General features: G+C 39.0%; 1 protein-coding gene across 1 annotated transcript in view; it reads left to right on the forward strand.

The window, feature by feature from the left end:
* Positions 1-1,016: 1,016 nt before the first annotated feature.
* Positions 1,017-21,958, forward strand: part of ASZ1 (ankyrin repeat, SAM and basic leucine zipper domain containing 1) — a gene marked incomplete at its 3' end in the record, with an annotated part of 26,557 nt that continues 5,615 nt past the window's right edge. Inside the window, exons 1-6 of the mRNA XM_009883698.1 lie at positions 1,017-1,121; positions 2,337-2,433; positions 7,724-7,846; positions 10,965-11,076; positions 20,515-20,626; positions 20,893-21,027. Of these exons, the coding sequence (XP_009882000.1) occupies positions 1,017-1,121; positions 2,337-2,433; positions 7,724-7,846; positions 10,965-11,076; positions 20,515-20,626; positions 20,893-21,027 (684 nt within the window). The remainder of the gene's footprint in view (positions 1,122-2,336; positions 2,434-7,723; positions 7,847-10,964; positions 11,077-20,514; positions 20,627-20,892; positions 21,028-21,958) is intronic.

The following is a 21,958-nucleotide window of genomic DNA, read 5'->3' on the forward strand; positions in this document are numbered from 1 at the left end:
TTTTATAGCACTTGGTATGTTCTGGGCACAGCTCTAGCAAACCTGCAAGTTCCCTACATGGTAAAAGTTCCCTCAAACATTGCATTGCACCAAAAAAAAAAAAAAAAAAGAAAAAAAGAAGAAGAAAAAATGGAAGGAATGCTTCACAGTCACCTTCTGATTAAGATGAGTGACTTTTTTGTTAAAATGAAATTCTCAAAAAATACACTTTTACGCTGTCATGGGCGCAAGGACTACACTCACCATTCCATACCAGCACCTACCTCTTCTCCAAGACCAGACTTTTCCCCTCCTGTTCCCTTTCATTTGGCAGAAGGCCAAATTCACTTCAGACTAGGGCATAGTCTGCACTGAGCTCGAAGAGCAGTTTTGCTTGCGGATGAAACATAGAACATCGCTCCTCATCTGTTCTTCAAAGAGTTTCATGCGAACCTTGTGATGGCAGAAACATCACCCATGAAATCCAACCACAGTTCTGAAAGCAACGCTGATATACGCCCAGGTGGGAGGCAGCGGGGTGAAAGTTTACCTCACTATGCACTGCTGCTCTTCAACCTTCCCCACACAACCGCCACCACACCGGGCTTCGGCTGTGGAACAGTGTATGTGCATATAGAGATAATGTAACTGACTACTAGGTTGGGTGCATTAACGATGACAGCAATTAAAGAGAGAAAAACATATTTTTTTCACCTTACACATTTACCAGTCATGGATCAAAGACAACTTCATACACAGCCCTGCTGCATTACCCACCCCCCGCAAGACAGCTGAGCCACTAGTAACCCCCCTCATATTCCCTTATAACCCCAAGTTTCACCTGCTCCTTCTACCTGGCGCTGTACCGTCACCCCCGGCACGCACCAGGCGACCCCCTTCCCCTCACAACCCACAGCCACCTCGCCCAGAACCCGATACCCACCAACGGGCCGCCCCGAAGGGCCCGGCCGCCCAAAAAAAAAAGTCCTGGTTCGGCTGCCAGCGGATAACTGGGAGGTGCTGTGACAAGAGGGTAGATGGTGTGTAAACTCAATTTCTCTCTTATCCGGCAAGACCAGCCGAGCACGCAGCGCTATTTTGAGCCCATATGGGCTACGCTCATCGCGACCTGTGCTCCCGGAGTCAGGTGATTTGAAAGCAAATATAAAGACTCCACGTTTTCTTACATTTGTCATGGCCTAGGCCCGAAAGGGCGGTGAGGGGAGTGGGGCTCGGTCGGCCTCACTGAGGATGGCGGCCTCCTCTGCGATTATTTCTTAGCAGGGTCGTGGCGATGTGCCCTCAGTCCAGGAGGAAATAAAAGCTAATTTTGGGGGGGGGTTGTCTTCATACATAAAACCTTAATGTTTATTTAAAACACTTTTCTCCCCCTTAACAACAGACCCTAGTCCCTACTTCAACATGAGAATAAATTTGAAAGTCACTGTGGGCCTGTAAAGCTGGTTTGTATCTTAAATCTCGGAGACAGTTTCTTCTTAACGAAGATTTAGGTGATTTTATTGTATCTCATAGGTGTGAGGCATCTCATAGTGTGAGGCAGAGATTCTGCAAGGCCTTAACCATTTGTTTACCTCATGGCTTGAATTGGAAGTAACTGAATATTGCAGTACTCTTGCTTAAGGTTATAGTGAGTTCTTCAGGGGACTTGATTGTTAAATTGGGGTTCCTATCCAAGGATATGCACTGTTCAGAAATTGTTGGCTAAGTAGAACAAAAATAGGGCTAAATTACTCTATTGGCTGTTTCTCACCTTTGGTTTTCTAAACACTAAGCGCTTATTAAAATCTTTACAAAAGTTGTTGGAAAAATAGACTACAATATGCTGGGGAAAAACGTATAATTCTGAGTTCTCTAATTATGACTTCAAAACTTAGCATGAAATATGATTTCTCTTCTTTCCATACCCACTTCTTTCTGCAAAGAAGCTAGTGAATAGTCCTCCATTTATTGGTGTATGCAAGTGTTTTGTATAATCTAGGTAATGCTAGCAGCAATCTTTAGGTGCATCTGATGGAAAAGAATCTTAATTGAAATCAAATTTTTGAGAACAACTGAGAGCAGTGTAGGAGGATAGCAGGTCTGTTGAGAAAGAAGATGCTTACTTTTTCAGAAAATGGAACATTTCTGAAAAATTGATTTTAAAATTTATGTTTTACAGTAGACCCTAAGCAGGTCTACTGAGATGGAAGAAGGAAAGTTTTACCTTGCTTCTCCAGCTCCCTACCCCAGGCTTTGTCCTCACAGAGATCATTAGTGCTTTTATACTGAAATCAAGCTGTAGTTTTTACCTTGAAACAATTACTAGGTTTTGACTTAACTTTTCTTTGCTTGTCTAGCAGTTGGATCAAATGTTGCAGGAAGACAAGAATGAAGCGTTAAAGAAGGCTCTGTTTCGTGGTGATGTGTCATTAATTGAAGAACTCTTAAACTCCGGTGAGGAAAGTCAGTTATGAAGTTGAATATTTGTAATTGAACTTGGCGAGAATTCTAAAGCTTTGAAGTTTCTCACTTCAAAATAATGCGTCAAGTGCATGTAGGAATATGTGAATGTTTCCAATACAGGATATAAACTCTTATTTTAAAGATTAAATTACTTTTTCAGTGACTCAGCATGTGGTATTCCAGCATACTCCTAATTTATATTTCTTTCATCAGTCAGGAGCCCTGAAAACTGAGAAAAATATGATGTGTGAACTATGAAATAAGGTGTTACTTTGTTTTCAGATTAATTTTTAACCTGAAAATATCAATTACAAACACCAAATTTGGGGTGGTTTAAATTGAGAGTGAGAATTCAGTGGGTGGTCTTACTTTGGTGTTGAAGGTTGCTGGGGTGGGGGCAAGAAGGGGAGGATGGCTTTTTTTTTTTGTTTTAGTGCTCCACCAGTTTGGAAATCCCTTCTTCCTCTCTCTTTTTTTTTTTTTTTTTTTGTCCTCACTCACAGCACTGTTAAGTTTCTGGTATGTGCCCTGTGTAATACTGCTGTCCTGGCAACATCAGCTGGACAAAGATTTTGTGATTCTTAAAGGTCTAATAGGGTTTGTGTGGCATTTGTCACTAAAAAGTAGTTTGTCTTAACACTAAAAGCCTTTCTCCCTGTTCTGTTACTCAGTATTTGTCTGTAATGTGTTTCTGTTACTCAGTGTTAGGAGGATTGGATCACTTACTGAAGCATCCAAGGCAATCAAAAGCTGCATAGCTGAGTTGACTTGCCTAGTGATAATTGTCAGGGAGTTCTGCTTCAGCAAGCAAGCAGAATATAGTGGGCAAGAGCTTGTTCTCTGAGGAAAATCTGTCTTAGGGCTGGAAGAAAGTAGTTTCCTAGTTAGCAATGGATTTTTCTGAGTTTTAAAACAATGGCATTACGTGCCCTTGTAGAAGAAGACTGTTTCTCACCACAGTGGGGGAATCATTTTCTTTTTAAATTAAGTAAAAACTATTGCACTATAGGCTGAAACACAGAGTTGTAGTACTGAGCAAAATACATCTTCTGTCTTGCTTTGAGAAAATACGTTCTTATATATAGGTAGAGTTTTTAGTGATTGCTTAATTGTTCTGCTACAGCCATCCATTTTTAATTGCTTGTATTTCAGTCAAACAGCAGTAGTTCACTTTCGGTGTTGACGGCTGCTACATAATGAGCAGTTCTATGCTGTTGGAAGATGATGACAAGTAGCTGTGAGAGCTTAAGGTCAGGCCAAAGATTCCTGTAGTCTAGTGTCCTGTCTCCTGAAATGCATAAGGCAGTATCACAAGAGAATCTATCATTTCCTGAAAATAAGATTAACAGTAAATTTTGATCCATCCAGTACTGTCCTGCAGAGCATTAGAACACAATGCTTCTCTAGCAGGGAGGTGTTTCTGAAGAAATGTAACATTCTCCTTCAGATGATTGGTGCTCACTCAGATTAAATCTTTGCCTTCAAAGTTGCCCTTAGTGTATGCTCAGTAGAGCTTGCAGGAGGCTCGCTACCACCACTTGACCAAATTCAGGGTTTGTGTTGGAAGTGGATTTCCTAGCAACAGTTGGGGCCATTCTTTCAGGTAAGGTGAGAACATGTTGTCTTCTGGCTTGCTTAGCCATTGCTTTAAGAATCTTTGGTGCTGAGGCATTTTTACAGAGCTCCTTTAGGAGATGGACAAGCACAACGTCTTCTCGTACCCCTCCTATAAAATGGCAACATACTAAGTTTCTGAAGTATGTGTCACAAAAGGTAATGCAAGCAAATAGCAGGTTCAAAGGTGACTTGGGCATTTTGATCTGCTTTGGGAGTAAAATGCTTAACACAATATAATTCATATGTTAGTTTTTCTCAAATGGAATTAAAAGTTATGACCTCATGGCAGTTTAGGCTGATCAAAGCTATAGCTACAGTCAAATCCTCTTCCCTGTCTTCATTCAGCAGTCTGTTGCACTCCTATCTTTGCATGAGTGCTGGAGCTCACCTGATCTTTTGTGAGCCGGTTCAGGGAATTAAAGTAGTAGTAAATTATGGGGGAGTGGGTGTGGGGTGTGAATAATTTTTCAGCCAGTTTAGGACTCTGAACCCAGAGTCAGATGAAAACCATGGCTGGCACAGCAGTAAGAGACATCAGCAGCTCTGATGTAATTCAGCTTTAAGGTATTGTGGAGCCACAGCACAAAGTGCTGACAGACTTAAAAGAAATCAATACTTCTATTAGCGAGAAGTCTTCTGGAATCGAGCGTTGTAGAACTTTTCCCTCAGATAAACAGTGTCTGAATGTGAATGAATTCTAATACTAAGAACTATTCTTAAACTAAATGAAAGTCTTTCAAGACCTCATTTTTTTGGTGTCAGACATGGAATTATTTATCATAAAAAGCTGTCTGTAGAGGTTGGTCATAGTTCGTCGGGCATTACCTTGTTAATCTTTTTGAATTTGAGATTACATTTTTCTGTATAAAAGCAGCCTTTCTACCATAACTATTATAAGCCACAGTCAACAAAATATCTGAAAGACATACCAGAGGAACTGTAGTAATCACAGAAACAACATAATTCTTCCTTGGCTGTTCTTTTTCTTCACGTTTCATACAATTTCTGCTGTAGAGCTTGGCTGAGGCCAGAACGTGTTTCTCCCCATTCCTGGTTAAAGGGGAGGGTATTTATGTGTAACTCATATTGTAAGAAAGAATGTTGTATCTGCTTTGCCTCCTAGACATGATTTGTGAGGTTATGTGACTGAAAAACTCCTCTGCTCATGCCCACAAAGGAACGCAGAGAGGTAATGGCAGGTAATACCCTGGCCCAGCTCCTCCCATGCCTGTCACGGAAGCCATCAGCCCATCACGGGCCCATCTCTGCAAGCCCAGAGGAGAAGAGAGGCTCAAGGGCGTGCAGGAACCCAAATTATGGACTCAGAGGAAGGGACTCCCAGGGCTGTCATAGGGCCCTTGTGCCTGTGTGCCAACAACTGTAGGGACTGGAGTGAGTGAAAGGATGTGCCAGCCACAGGAGTGGGACTGGGGGTCAGACGCCTGTGTGTCTGTGATGCCAGCAGCTGGAGGAAATTATCTATCCCAAAGGGGAGCAAGATGAGACCATTGGTGCTGTCTGTGTTCACGAGTGCTCTGTCTGTGTTGGTGTCGCTGGTGGTATATGTGTGTGCCTGCTGGGAATATGTGCTCAGCATCAATACTGGTTGGACCTGGGGGTGTGGAGCTGCAGCAGCCTCGCCTATCTCTGTCTGTTGGACTTCGCCTAACTTTTCACTAATTTTTTATTTTTTTTTTCTGGGCTTCACTGTTGCCTTATAGGACTTTTTAAGGGTCATTTTAAATGCTAAACTAACACTGCTTACTTCAACAACAGCTCATGTAATGAGAGAGTCCAAGTAGTAACCAACGGGAGAGATTTCTGGTTCGGTCAGCAACTCTTAAAAGCATGCATCCAAGAAGCAACATGACTGTTACTGTTTCAGTACTTTCTTTGTCTTCCTCTGAGACTCTAGCTGGTTTGCATTGTGACTTTCACACTGCGTGGTACTTCAAGGCAGTTACAACAAAGGTGGCAGGAGACCGTGTAGGACAAACAAGCTGTAACACAGCTTTGACATTTCGTTGCCAAAAAGACCATTCTACTTCTAAAACTTAAAAAAAGTGCCTGCATCATGGCAGGTGCTGTCTGCTAAATGCTTAAAGAAAACAGCAAGGAACCTGCCTTCTCAAGAGTTTAAATAAGTCTCTAAATGCCTGCCAAGTAGATCTTTTGTCACTATTGTTCAGATACGTATTAAAATAAAAAGCTCTAGATGGGATCTCTAGTTACATGGACTGCTTTTCTTCTTAAGAGGAAAAGGGACTTCTTAAGGCTGACAGAGTGCCAGCTTTCTGGTATTCCTTTCCTACTAGTGTTACTTCAGTGGGCTGTTGGATATCAGACTTTCTAAATTCTTGAAGTGACGCGTCTACAAGGAAGTTCAGATATGATTGTGAAGGGATGCTTCCTGGCTTCCCTTTGTAGAACTTTGGCTGTGGGCTTTAATGAAATGTTGTGTGGATTGCAGACAGACTGGCGTGCTGTGACGTTAAGGATGCAGCTAATATGTATGTAATTACTAAGATGATCATAAATTCTGTGGCTTGCAGGTGTTAGAGTGCTTCAACACCTTTCAACAATGGCTTTCGTTGAATGTTACCTCTTTACTGATAACTTCTGCGACTCCAGTGATCTTAAACAGTTGAAGAATCAATCCCAGAGCAGTGACCTGTTACTCCCTCAGCTTTAATGGCTTCATGCTGCTACGCTGAGCACATCTTTGACAAAGATGTACCAAGGCAGGGAAAGTAAATACACATTTTGCATGAGAAAGTATGCATGTAGCTCGACTGTCACAAATTTGTTAGGACAGTTTTTTTTTTTTCAGAGCTGTCTCTTCTAAAGAAGTATTTTTGATTACACATAGTCACTGTTGCACTAGTATGGAACGAGCTGATGGAAACTGTCATAGAGGAAGTAATATTTGAGAAAGGATTGAAGGAAAGATGATTCCTCTTACTGCAAAAATGTATAGAGATTTTTATTTGAAAGTTGTCAAATAAGTATCTCAGTCTGGTGCTTGGATCTTGGTGAATTTGGGAGGGGTCTCTGGCAAGCTTACTTCTAGGCACAAAGGAAGATATGACTATTATAAAGAGCAACAAACAAATCTGGTGATTGTGACTCAATATTGCATAATCCTCTATTTCTTCCTCCTGTTGAGATACTATTTTGTTCGTACTGAATGCAAAAGTGGTATCTGCAAGTTAACTGTCTTGGAAGACAAGGAGCTGTGAAGCAGGAAAACCTTAGTCAATATGATCTTAATAGCCTGACAAGCAAGTTTCTTCCAAAGCAGTCCGCTTGGCTTAGCAAGAATCAAAATTTTTCATTTTGATTGAGGAAAGCTATTGCATGTAAGTGGAGAAAACAGATTCTGTGCACTTTTCTGAAATTGTTTTTGCAGCTAAATATATTACTTTTATTATTAAATGTAGTCTTTCTGTGGCACTTCTTGGATTCATTGATGTCAGTTCTAAAAGTTGTTTTCTGGTATTCTAGCTAAAGGTGTATTAAAGAAAAGAAAATGGTATAAGTCCTCCCTAGGACCAAAGGCAAATAGTGTGTAACCTTTGTAACGATACATATTAAGAGTAAGGTTTATAAAATGCATTTTTATTGTGGTGCAGTTTTATAATTTTAGTGTCTTAAATTTTGACAGGTATAAGCATAGAATCTAGCTTTCAGTTTGGATGGACTCCCCTGATGTGTGCTGCCAGTGTGGCTGATTTTGCAGTAGTGCGTCTTCTTCTGGACAGAGGTGCTAATGCATGTTTTGAAATAGGTAAGATGTAAATGAAAAACACTGGCCAGTAATGCTCAGTACCAGACGTTGTCGTATCCTTATTCTCTTTTACACATATAGGGAGAAAATGAAAGTTCACAATGGAACTGGGACCTGGTCTGGCTTTCACAGTTTTGAAGTGAAAGTAGCAGTTTTAAAGTAAGAACTATGTTCTTGGAACTGATCTAGAATCAGTTAAAGGGTTTTCTTGTTCTTTCTCTCTCATACTATCTTTCCCCAGTACCTCCCAATCCCAAGTAATCCCCCTTTTTTAAAATGGGTGTTTGGAAATACTTGTTCAGGTATTCTTGGATAAAGTTGTAAAGTTAGAACTTCCTTTGATCCTGTTATGGAGTATTTACATGCAGAAAGCAGCTAGAATCCAAAAAAGACAGGAATAGCTTTCGAATTTGTGGGAAACTAATGTGGACTTTTCTAAAACTAGAGCACAATTTTTCTATTAAGTGAAAACTGTTCTTCATTGTGTTGCTAGATCACCTTCTTCTGCAAGAGTTCAGTGGAGCTGCTAAGTGATATCAGTTCCTCTGTCAATTTTTATGACTTAGTAATATCTTTTTCCTACTTAAACTGTGGTTATTTTTCTTCTCTTTCATTGTGTTGGAAAATTTATCCAAGTTCAAGAAAAAACATTGCAATACAGAAGAAACTGATGCGATACATGATACAGCTAAGTACATAAAAGCAGTGATCATATTTTCCAGTAACTTGCCGATATCTGTAATAGTAGTAGACTGAAATGCAGATGGTACGCATCTGGCTCTGAAAATTTTCGTGAACTTCTTAGCAGCTGATCAGAGTAGATTGCCGGCAACAAAGACAATCATGCCTTTGAATTACTGTCCTTGTAGCCAGCCTCAGAGAACTTCCATATGGCTGCCTACAACTCATACCTGTTCCTTGTTTATGGCTGTAGAGAGCTATAAATGGGCAGAAACTGCTACGGGCAGCAGTTTCGGCTGACCAGTTAACCAACTTGCATGGCATTTTTTCAGTGTGTGACCAACTGTGTTTGCCCTAAGTGGCACCTTGCTAGGATCAGGTTTCTCAGCTTGTTTCCCTGTTAGTCTGCGTAGGGAAACAGTAGCTAGGGCATACGCACCGCAGAGCACTGTCCAGCCAGGAGCGGTCTTGCAAGTCTTTGATTAACGTCAGGCCACATGTGTTTAGTAAAGCTGTGCTATCCTAAAGTGGTATTAAATGTCACCAGTCCTGCTGCTTTTTTTACATCAGAGTGCAATCATATAAGTGATCCTGTACTAATTATCCTATAATGCTTATAATCCTAATAATACCTATAGTGTTAATCACTGTCATTCTTTATAATTGGTTACTTAATTTTACCCTTTCCACTAGTCATGAGGAACAAGGAACTAATGAAGCATTCACTATGTGGTGGGATCAGAATGCAGCATCTTTGAGGAACACATTCACTGGCTCTTACGGGTTTTTCAGCTAGGCTGAAGATAAACTAATCTTTTTTGTTGTCTCTTACCCATTTTTCTCTGCAAAACAGAAACCTGAGAATACTAAGGTGTTTCTTCCTCTTCTCTTGCTCACATATATAAGCTATAGGTAGGCTAACAGAAGTGAATTTCCCACTCTATCGCTGCCTGAATTACTGAATACAAATATAACTACAGGTTCCTCCTAAATATCATTCCCAGATATCCACTTATCACTACCTTTGTTCAAAGTCATGACATCTTTCTGTTCATGTTATTATTGATAACCAGGTTAAACATTTTGAGTAAAAATCTGTCAGTGTATCAAGTAATTTATGAATTAGTATTAATGAAATGTTAATTGCTTACTCTTCAGGAGTTACAGTGACTCTCTGAAATTTAATTTTTCATTTAACGTACTGATTTATGTGTTTTAGAAATTCTACATGAAGTAGTTGAAAATTAAAAGATGGTGTATTAAAAAAACAGATGAATTTAAATGCAAAACTAAGGTCTTTGGTTGGAGGGGTGGGGTACAAGAAGTGGTGAGAAATAAGGAAAGCAGACCAGAGGGGATTAAACTACATAACAAACTTCTCATGTTTAAATATAAAATCTGGCCTCAGATGAAGAATAAAGGTGTTAATGTATACACGGTATTAAAATTTCTACAAGAATGTTAGAAAATATGTTGTAACACTTCATGGTATGGTCTGAAGTAGGTACAGCTAAAATTATGCTTGTTAAAACAAGTTGTTAAAGGCATGTTTGAACTTGTGAATGAGTTTATGCAATAAGCAAAATGGGCAGTTACTCAAATGGCACTCTTCTAATTAGCTCTAGGGTCAACTAACTCGCTAAGGTCCTTAAAGTGTGATGCTTCCCACATCTCTCTTGGACAACCATAGGAAAGGAGATCTCCCCTGTTCTGTGGGCAAACAGCAGTGGTGTACAGTCTGATTTCTGAGCCAAGGTGGCATGGAACACACAGCTGGCTTCAGAGCTGAAGCAAATACGCTGGTTCCTCCTGATGAATCTTTATGGACTGTGTAGATATTCTTTAAATCCATGTCTAAAACCATATTTTTAATCCTCCGGCCACTAGTAAACTTACTTCTTTCTCCTTAAGCCTTGTTACTTCAACTCTCCTTTGTATGGCCTCTGTTCTCCCTAAAATTGATGTTGCTATGTGTTTATAATACCTTTCATGCACTTTTTTTATCCATTGCAGTTAACTTCTTGTAAGCTGTTTCTTCCCTTCACTGTACTTTGGGGAGAGGTGGGGAAGAATGGCAAGTGAATCTACTGGTGTGGAACAAGATTTGAGAAACAAGCATCTAGAGTTAAGCTCCTACTGGGTTTTTTTGTGGTACCTAAGAAGTATCCTAAACTTCAGTAGGAATAGATGCTTTACTACTGCCATTCACTCTCTTCTTTCTGAGTATCTTCTCTTCTCAGATGCCTTTATCTTACCTGATAATTCTAGTGACTTTCACTGGAAGGAAAAATAGTTTCTTACCTTTTTCTAAATATCTTAAGAGTATCAGAACCCGATCAACAACTCTAGCAAATGTAAAGGCTTTTAAAGGAACTTCTGGATTAGCGTGGTATTTACATTTGCATATGTAATTCTCTAACTGCAAGTTTCAAAACAGATAAGTACACTGTGCTGATGGCAGCATGTACTGCGCATGCTTCAGAAGAAAACATCTTGAAGACTGTAGAACTGCTTCTATCAAGGAATGCTGACCCTAACTTTACTTGCAGGTACCAAAAAACCCATGTCTGTGAATACAGCATAAAATTTAATGTTAGTATACAGAGACTTCTTAATAAACATAGCTGTTGTTGGTTAAGATGACATGTACTTCATTAGTTTTTTTTGTAATTTCACTGCTGTCTGTATAAGGAAAGATTAGTGTCCAGATATTTATTTCTCTTATTGTAGTCATTCGTCTGAGTAAATAAGACTATGATCAGTTTTATCAAATTTAAGTATTTTCCTCAGCTGAACAAGATACAAATTTAGGATAAAAATGGATCTTAATACTTCAGTTGACTGCGGTATAAGGGCATGAAATATGTCCTCTGCCTTTCCCAAATCGTATTGCCTCTTCTGTATAAGGATGTAAGTTAAATCAGTTAATTTTTTATTTAAATTCACATCCTCCTTTTGAGCCTTTTGTGGGTATCTAGCAATATTCCTTTCACAGACAGCCTCCTATGGAAAAAGAAAACTTTTGTGTAGATAAAATACATTTACTCCAGTACAATCTGGAATAATCCAGATTGAAAGGAGATCTAATCTCCTTTTAAAAACGACTAACAGCTTGTTTCTTGAATTACCACTTTGTGTCTCTGCAGTCTGAAGCAGTTGATTGTGACATGTCTGTAGTTGCATAGTCTGTTGCAATGTTTCATTTTGCATGAAAAACAAAGAAATGCTGGGCTGACCCAAGATAAACTGTCCTTCCTCTGATGGGGGGCAGGGGGGGAGATACTGTTTGGGTCAAATTGAAACTGCTTGTTTTTTCAACTAACTGAAATTTATTTTTTATACCACAGCTAGTTCACCACGTTACACAAGATATGTGGACTGTGTAGCCTTCTGAAAAGAACAGAATTGGAGGCCTGTTGGTTCTCATTAGTAGAATTCAATTACTCTGGGCCCTGAACCTCACTGTGAGCATAGTACTGATAGACAAGAAGGAAACATAGTTGTGCTGAAGTGCCGCTGATGTCTGGTGCCAAATTTAAATGCCATTCATTTGTTCTTATCAGAGAGGCTAAAGATCCTTCATGAAGGAGGAGAAAGCTACAGACTCTGAAACAATTACATATTGTTGCTGTCAGATAGCTGGATGTTAGGATAAACATCCTGATTTAAAAAATGGGCGAAGACTTTGCATCATTAAACTTTGTCCTGGGTGTTTGAAAATATAAGTTAGACTGCAAAGCTGCAGGTTTACATTTGAAAGGCCTTTGGCTAAACTTTGGGGGAAAAAAAAAACCAAAAAAAAAACCAAACAAACAACAAAGTTTGGATTCTGATACAAGAGATGGGAATTTTAAGGGCAAAACTTTATTTATAAAGTTAGAGTATGTTATGCATAGTTGGTCTTTATATACAAATATTTATTTACTATCTCTTTGTTTCCTAAGACCTTGTGCTAACATATTAGTTATGCTTGCGTATATCAGATACAGCGCCCAGTTGTGTGTTTTTCACTTTTGCAATAGTAGTCTTTCTCAAATTAAAAGATAAATTAAGTGACAATTAGAAATGCCATATTTGTAGCAAACAAAAGTAGAATTTAGATGACAAGGTCTGGATTTTTCCAAAATCTGTGTGCTGCCTTTATTCCTTTCCAGTATTTAACATTTGTGCATACCACTCTTTGTTAGAACGGCTCAGGTAGCAGCTGCTGCTTCTCCTGGGCATCTTCCACTGTGTTCTCAAACAGAGGGATGAAACGCATTAAACCAGCTTCTGTGAAGATAAGGGATCAAAACAGACCCTCTGTGTGGCACTACAGTCCCACTTCACCCATTTCGTTAGAGCAAGCAGGGTGTTCTGTTGGGGGGCATCAGAACTGTCAGTGAGTTGAGGTTATTGTGAGAGTACTTCCTCTGTGATCAGCTTAGCACAGGTGTTAAGAACTAAGGTTCACATTACTTGGCTGTCTCAGCACATAAGAACCGGAATGATTTTAGGAAGCTTCTCTTATGTCCACCAACAACTGGAATGTGTGTGAATGCAAAGCATAATATTTAACTTTCATGTAAGGTAGAGTTTGGTATTTATCCTTACTTTGTTGCGTTGTCAGGGTAGCTAGTAGGCTTTTTTTTTTTTCTAATTCATTAAGTGTGCATGGGACAAGGAAGAACTACTGAGAAATAAACTGATTTCTGAAATGCAGTCTAAGAAAGAAGATGGGTTTAGGAGTGGGCAGGTAGGTCGTTCCTTTGCCATAGGATAGAGTACTGAGGAGAAAGTATTCAGTAGAGTAACTTCTGATATTTTTGCTAAATCAAAATTGGGAACTGAATACTGATGGCTGTAAAAACAGTTATGTTGATGAGAATGTAGTTTATTAAAGCATAAGAGCTAACTGAAGATTTTTGAAAGACAAACAAGAAGTAAGGTAATGGCTAGGTGAAACAAGAAAACATCTTAAGACCTGCTCTGTACAGTCTTTGTAGAGCTACTATAGCCCGAGTGCTTCACTTAAGTGAATGCTAACTTGACAAATTTGTCCTGCTTGTCTTGTATCATTCACCTCTGTCTTGCTCCAAAATGTGAATTATATACTTTATAGTTTTCTAAGTCCTTGAAATGTTTAAGCAGTCTTTTTTTTTTTTTTTTTTTTTTTTAAAAAGCCTCTTTAAACCTGCAGTACTTTCTTAAAGGTACAATGGCTTTATTAATGTTAAGCTGTGATTTTGTTTTAGGCAGAAGGAAAAGGCATGAGTGACTGATAACTAAATTACTGCTGCTAGGATTACATGTTATAGGTTGTTTAGTAAATATGGATTTTAGTGATGACATCCTTCAAGTTATTGTTTACATAGTGAGAGAAACCTAGTGGCTTTGCAGGTGAGGAGAGTGTTTTGACTTGATGTTTCATGCTGATAGGTCTTTGTTAGAAGAAGGTAGAAATAGGTGAATGACTGAAACCTCCTGTATTTTGACATAAGCTCTTTGTCTCTTGTTCTGTGTGGAATATATGGAGGTTTGATTTTGTTTGTGTGCTTTTTTTTCCCTCGCTCTTAAAATTTCTGACACAGTTGAGTCCTGGTCAATGACCAAGTGTTTCTGCTCTAAAATGGTTATGAATTTTGTGTGTATTTAAAGTCTTCAGAAAGTCTTTGATATTTTTTTCCTTTTTTTCAGGTTCAGTATTATGAGAACTAGACCTTTGTCTGTCTTTTGGCATTGTACAGATTAAAAGTTGACCTTGAAGCATGCTGTCATGTACATGAATGCCTATACATGAAAATATAATCACTGCTCAGGTCTGGTATTAAGTTGCCTACATATATTCACTTATGCTTACATTCAGAGCAATTTTGAGGAATATCAAAAATGGTTTTATGATGAAAGTTTTGGTATATTTTGCCCTCTTGAGAAGATGATAATAGAAGCAGGAAAGTTTCATGGGAGTATTCCCCAGTTCACAAGGTGGATCTCTCTTTAGGTTGTGTAGTCAGAATAAGGCAGTTGTGTAACACCTCAATTTTAGCAAGATATTTATTGCTACTGATAAGATAGTAAGTCTGCACTGCCACATAATAATTTCAAAGACCTTGACGTCATCATTGTATGATAGTTAACCATGCCAAATGACAAACAATAGATTTCAGTAAAAGTAAGTAGCCTGAGAAAAGTTAATGCACTATGGTGCATTTTATGGCTGGGGCAAGAAAATCAGGGTGTTAAATATTCATAGAATCATAGAGTGGTTTAGGTTGAAGGGACCTTAAAGATCATCTAGTTCCAACTCCCCCTGCCATGGCCAGGGACACTTCCCACTACACCAGGTTGTTCAAAGCCCCATCCAGCCTGGCCTTAAACACCTCCGAGGATGGAGCTTCCGCAACTTCTCTGGTCCAGAGAGACCTGTTCCAGTGTCTCACTACCCTCAAAGTGAAAAATTTCTTCCTAATGTCTATTCTAAATCTACCTGCTTCCAGTTTGAAACCATTCCCCCTCATCCAATCGCTATATGCCCTTTTAAAAAGTCCTTCTCCAGCTTTCCTGTAGTCCCCCTTCAGATACTGGAAAGTTGCTATAAGGTCTTCCCAGAGTCTCCTCTTCTACAGGCTGAACCACCCCAGCTCTCAGCCTGTCTTCATAGGAGAGGTGCTCCAGCCCTCTGATCATTTTTGTGGCACTCCTCTGGACTTGCTTCAACAGGTCCATGTCCTTCTTATGTTGGGGGCTCCAGAGCTGGTCGCAGTACTCCAGGTGGAATCTCACCGGAGCGGAGTACAGGGGGAGAATCACCTCCGTTTACGTGCTGGCCATGTTTCTTTTGATGCAGCCCAGGATGCGGTTGGCCTTCTGGGCTGCAACCGCACATTGCCAGCTTTTGTTGAACTTTTCATCAACCAACACCCCCAAGTCCTCCTCAGGGCTGCTCTCAATCCATTCTCCACCCAGCCTGTATTTGTGCTTGGCATTGCCCTGGCCCACATGCAGGACCTTGCACTTGGCCTTGTTAAACTTCATGAGATTGGCATGGGCCCACCTCTCCAACTTGTCCAGGTCCCTCTGGATGGCATCCCTTTCCTGCAGCATGTCGACTGCTCCGTGCAGCTTGATGTTATCAGCAGACTTGCTGAGGGTGCACTCAGTCCCTCAATATGGATTGAGTCAAGGTCTTTGATCCACTTCAGAACGGAAAATACCTGTGATGTTATGCTGTATTATACTTCATGCCTTTCAGAGAATTGTTTATTCTAGTATTATGAACTTAGGAAAGAAAGACTTATTTTATTATGTTGGTCAAACATCAGGACAGAGAGACTAAATATAAAAAAATCAGATGCAAAATTACATTTACCAAAGTACTGTGTTCATCTAGGCTATGTCCAGACATCTCTTCCTTCCTCTTACCCAAGTTAGGGAGAAGTCAAAAGCATGGTAAATGTGTGAGTTCTGTGAGTTTGGAAAAGTGGCTTTTGAATGTAAGTGTTGAGTCTTGTTCATCATGTCTTTTGATAGGGGGAAGGAATCTAGATGCCAAATTAGATGATTGTACTTTTCCCAGCTAGTATTGACTGTACCATGGTACTGACAGGCTTACAATTACTGATCACAGTTTCTGGGCAAAAGTGTAAAATACTTTGGGGACAGTAGCAACATTAGATGTTATTTTTAACAGAGGCATTCTGACAATGTACTGTGGTGTCTTGGAATGTCATCTGAGCAGCTTTTGTGTAAAATAGAAACAAAACCTGCGCTGAAATCCATTAGCATTATATCAGCAACATTCTATCACAAGTATATTAAACTTCCTGTCATTGCCACTAGCTTACCCTGATCATGGGTTATTTGCACAGAATTGGTTTGGTTTTTTTACATGACAGAGAGTTGCCCTTTTATTAGAAAGGTGGAGTAGATTTCACATGTATGTTCTGAATTTCTTGACCCGCAGACTTTACCCCCACTTTGAAAGTAAAGTTGAAAACAGTCTGAGAAGTTTCTGGTTATGGCTAACTTTTGTTTTGCTACTTTATATCAAAGTGTGCATGTTTTTAGCTAAACCAGCTTGCTTGTAAAAATGTGGTGGAGTGAGGATGTAGGAGGACAGAGCAGGATAATTGTGAATGTCATAGCATAGAGTTCTGCCATCCACATTGCACATTGTTAATTTTTATGCTAATCACATCCTTTGTATTTTTCTAGTCATATGAAGATAACTTTGTAGTTCTCATATCTTCCTACCTCTGTGTGATATAGAACTTACACAGATGCCTTTTTTTTTAATTTTAAAACAATCAAGTGAACAGAGTTCAGAAGCAGAAATGTACAAGAACTGGCAATTTGAAGTGAAGCCTAAAACTAGGGAACCTGAAACTAAGCTGTCACCTTTTCCAGCCCAACCTTCTTGTTAGGGCTATATGTTCCATTCTCCTGAAGGGCTCTCCAAGAAGGTAGAGGACTCTCTTACCTTGACTATCACGAGTATTATGTTCAATATGGGCAAATGTCATGTGGCAAGATGTGCCATACAAAAGGACTTTGCAGGTGTTTGGACAAGAAAGTGATCTGCAAGCCAGATTGCTGAAATACGAATGTCTGCATGGTTCCTCAAAATGACAAAAGGATTCTTCAGATCTTTTATCTGGATGGTTATCACTGTGCTTTCTGTGTACATTTTTAGAGTGCAGTAAGATGTACATTTAATACATTTAATTACTTTAGCAAGAAACAGTGGATTTGGTATCTTAAAGCTTGCTGTTGTATTTGCCATCGTTCTTCGCAGGGTTAGGAAGACAAGATTTGGTTTCCCTAATGCTTCAGTCTCCCTCTTGTGGACCTACACGTGAATGGACCTTGCTTTCTGAGGTGGTACCTATGCAGCATGTGTCCAATACAGTAAATGGTGCCCCATCATATATGGTGGTGCATAAATGCAATTGCAAATTTATGCAGCACTATATACATTTCTATCCTGAAACAGCCTATAGCTTTTGAAATTAAAACTCCAACATTAAAATGGAATGCTTTAAGTACTAATTGTGTATTCATGTTGGTGGACCTTTTAAACGTCATTTTTATCAGATTTCACTTAAAAATGGAGAAATTTTTTCAGTGGCTTTAATGTTGCTGAGTTGTTGCCTTGATTTCAGATGCCATGTCTGCAGTACTGTACAGCCGTAACCACTACATGATGTTCTTGGGAGAAAAGACTGTTCTGTAGCCTCTGGACATTTGTTCAGTATTTTTCCTTTGAAAAAGCAGAAGGTAATTCTGAGGTAGTAGCAGTGTGCAAGTTCAAAAAAAAAAAAAAAAAAAAAAAAAGAGAGAAAATGTTTGAGAGAAGAAGAAATGAAAATGAAAACAAGCATGAACGGACTGGTTTTGCAGTCAGACGTAAATACTTCAAAGGTGATAGCATGGAAAGTCTGTCAAAGGCTACCTGCCACTGAATAGAAATAAGAGTGGGAGTGAGTGTCCATATTGGGTGACAGGTCTGTTTTCTGTTGCTACAAATTATTAGGTTGTAATCAACTTCTGTTCATTATATGAAATACAGATATCTATAGATATCCCTGTATGTCTATATATAGATACCTGTATCTCACTGTCTCATCAGTTAGTTGTTAAGTTACAGGGGCAAATAGTAGAGTCTTTTTCTCTCTTTTTGTAGTAATCTTTGTAGGATCATAGGGTAATTCCGTTCAGAAGGGACCTCATGAGGTCTCTAGTCCAATTTCTTCCTTAAAGCCACCTCTGCTGTGACACTGGGCTAGGTTGCCATCTGGTCTTGAAACCTGGCAAAGGTGGAGACTACAAAACTTCTCTGAGCAACCAGTTCCACTGATTGACTGTGCCCCATGGTAAAAGTGTCTCCTTAAGTTCAGTCAGAATTTCTGCTTTTGGAGTGTTGATGGACTAAATTGAATTAGTTATAGACTGATGCAAGTCTTTCCATGCCATTAACAAGTTCCTTTCTCTTCCTGGCTCTATGTCTTGAAGGCCTGGTTGCCTTTCATTTTGCTTATCTCCATGTAATTGACTTTTTTCCCCCCTATCATAAGGCTCTTTCAAATTTGTAATATGACTGCATTTTTTTCATTGCACTTTTGACTGTATTTGCATAAGACAAAATATTATCCTTTTGTGAATGAGCAATAACAAAGAAACATGAGCCAAGCCTTAGTTCTAGCAGTAGTCTGGAAGGAGGCAGAAAGTCTGTATTTTAATATAGCTGCTTTGGTATACAGATGCTTTTCAGGGTCCCTCTAGTGGTCAATATTGAACTGAATAAAAAGACACAATACTGGAATGAGCGATCCTCCCCTCAAGTATATCCTAACAGAAGAATATTCTGACAGCAGATTTTAGACATAGAGCTGCACATTAAAAGCAATACGTGATAGTTTTTCAGGAAAAAATACTGCATTTTAAGATAGAATAAACTTTAATTGAGCATCACTGGTAAAATACTTTAACTTAAATATGATTACTTCAGCACGACCAGAAACTCCACATCTTTGTCCTCCAATACTGTGGGGTTTTTTAATTCTGCAATCTTATTCCACCAAAGAATAAGTGTGCAGCATCTGGAAAGATACTTTTCTAACAGAAGCTTTTGAGCAGTTTTTTTTCTGTCAAAAAATTCAGAGCAATTCACAATGGCTATGTCTTGTAAGTGTCTCAGTAGAAGCATAGGATCAACAGACTGTTGTCATAATAGTTTTGGGATATAAAAAAAAGAAGCAGAATAATGGGAAAGGTGGTATCTGTAAGTACTCATTTCTTCAGCAATTGTAAGGAATTGTAATATATGTAGGAGAGAAAGCGTCCACACATACACTTCTGGGAACAGAAGACAAAAATGGGATAAAGGACAGAAATATTTTGATGTGCATTTAATTTTAGTACTTGAAAAGTTCAGATTTTCGGTGTGGTATTTGTGTGTAATTCTCTGAACACTCCTCTCAGGCATAGTCAGGGCAGGGGGCACAGGGACAGGTCCGAATGTTGAAAATATGTGTGCACCCTGTGCTATTGCACTGCGCCTGGGCACACCAGCAAGAATTCTGTGACCTGTGATTCTTTTGCTTACATTGTTTTTACCAGACAGGGTTTTGCAAAGTATGTACATACTTGTTCTTCTTAGTCTTTTTCCTCTTAAATACTCAGTTGTGATTTACAACTTGCCCTCCACAGAACTGCATATTTCTTTTCAGAACTTTGGATTTAAATTAAACTGTATGTAGAATTTGTTGCTTTAACTGTGTCTTTTAAAAATATTTTTTGAAGTAAAAAATTAAAGTCTGCCACTTTTTTTTTTTTTTAATTGAGGGGGAAGAAACGGTTGATTTTTTTTTTTATACTCTCTGCTTTTAGGAGTGAAACCTATAGTTATGCCCATTCCCTTCTCATGAAGCTGGTCCATGTGCTAAATGAGAGGCCTGCCACTGGATCTGTGGTAGCAGCAGGGGGGATGGTCTTTAAAAACTGGTTGTGTGTAATTCAAAGCCAAAACAGAGATGGTTTAGTCACCAAGCAGAAACACCAAGTGTTTCATAACTGGCATGTGTTAAGGTTATTTGTGTTTTAATGCACTGCTTGAGTTTGGAGGTGATAAAAGATTGATATATTTTTTTAACTTTTTCTCCCAGAAGTATTGTAAGTCTGTATTCTAAACTCCTGGAATAGACTTGTTTAGTTTCCTCTGAGTTTCCTTCTTGTGAAGGACAGCAATTGACTACTTGAATTCATTTAAATCAGGAAATAAATGCCAACTCTTAAAATATTTAAAAATTGCTAACTGGACATAAATGAGTTGCTGAACCTGTACGTTCTGTTAAGTTGACCCTTGTGCTGAAGCATGAATGTGCTATCTTGGGCTTTCATCCTCTGCTTAGTTCTTGTGTAGAACAAAGAATTGAGGTGTTCTACTTGATAATGCAGTTGGATTTTGATACCTTGAAATAATTTTTTTCACCCGTCCCCTTTCCATTCAGGAGACAAATGACTCCACTGATGTATGCAGCGAGAAAAGGCTATCCTCAGGTTGTTGCTCTACTTGTTGCTCATGGTTCACACATAAACGCCCAAGATGAAAATGGATATTCAGTAAGTGATTTACTTCTGTGCATTGTAATTAATGATAAAAATTTTAAAAAGCAAGAACCCACAAACTCGTTTCTAAGCACAGCTTCCTCAGAAATACTCATTGGCATATTCTTCTGCTTTACCACCACTTTGAGATTGTTTTGCATTACTTATCTTTGTCTCCAGATTCTGCCATGTAAGAACTTGTAAAGGTTACATTATTGATTGAGCCTCTGTTCTTTTTTGCTCCATATGTAAATTTGGTAAAACGAAGTTGTTCTTTGCAGGCATTAATATGGGCAGCACAGCACGGACATAAAAGTGTAATTTTTAAGTTGCTTGAGCTGGGAGCTGACAAAAATCTACAGACTAAGGATGAGAAAACAGCAGCAGAGCTAGCAAAAATCAATAAACATTCAGAGGTATTTAATTTCATTTCTCTTTGAAATGCAAATTCTGTTTTGCCTCAAAAATCTGTTCATTAATTGTATTTTCTGTAAAAGCATTACTTTATTAACTAAATTATAGCATCTAGTTGAGTACTTGTGCTATTATATCTATACAGACTATTTTCTGTTGTATCCTAACTTTTCACAGGGCTTTAAGTGCTATGTTTTGGGAATCTTGTGGGGGTTTTTTTCCAGAATCCTTGACTTCAGATATCAAATACAGAACAAGGGATTATTCATGTTAGTAATGTTGATACGAGAAGTAGAAAAATAATGTTTTGGTGTTTTCCTGTCTGCCAAAGTGTGTGAGAAATGCGGACATCAAACTAATTTGCAGTGTATGGTTTCTGATTGAATTTGGAAGTGAAAAGACTAAAGCTAAAAAGGGGGGGTGGTTGGTACTGGCCATCTTCAAAATCCATTCTTGGGAGGAAAGAAGGTGTGAAATTGTTTTAAAAAAATAAAAAAAAAGTAGAGAGATGCTGAAGTCAACATATATTCTCTTAAAATAAATCTTGTTTACTGCTGTTACCAAATGATGCACGGTGGATCAATTAGACCAGATTTCTGTGTATTTTGCTTTGAGTTGCTCATACCAATGGTGTGCCTTTTTGCAGTGGCTCTTCAAAAGTTTATATGAACTGCAATTCACCTAACTCCTTCGTTCCTCCTTCGTTCCTCCTTCGTTCCTCCTTCGTTCCTCCTTCGTTCCTCCTTCGTTCCTCCTTCGTTCCTCCTTCGTTCCTCCTTCGTTCCTCCTTCGTTCGCAGCAAAAATGATAACTATGCACAAAGCTGTCAGTGTAGGCTAGCAAGATCAGTGTCTGAGGCTCAGCGATCTGTTAGCTCAGGTTACTGAAAAGGGCTACAAATGCTTTCTGCCTTTGATAAATTACTTGTTCAGC

The sequence above is a fragment of the Charadrius vociferus genome, unplaced genomic scaffold, assembly GCF_000708025.1.
Source record: "Charadrius vociferus isolate BGI_N301 unplaced genomic scaffold, ASM70802v2 scaffold43, whole genome shotgun sequence".
Taxonomy (NCBI): domain Eukaryota; kingdom Metazoa; phylum Chordata; class Aves; order Charadriiformes; family Charadriidae; genus Charadrius; species Charadrius vociferus.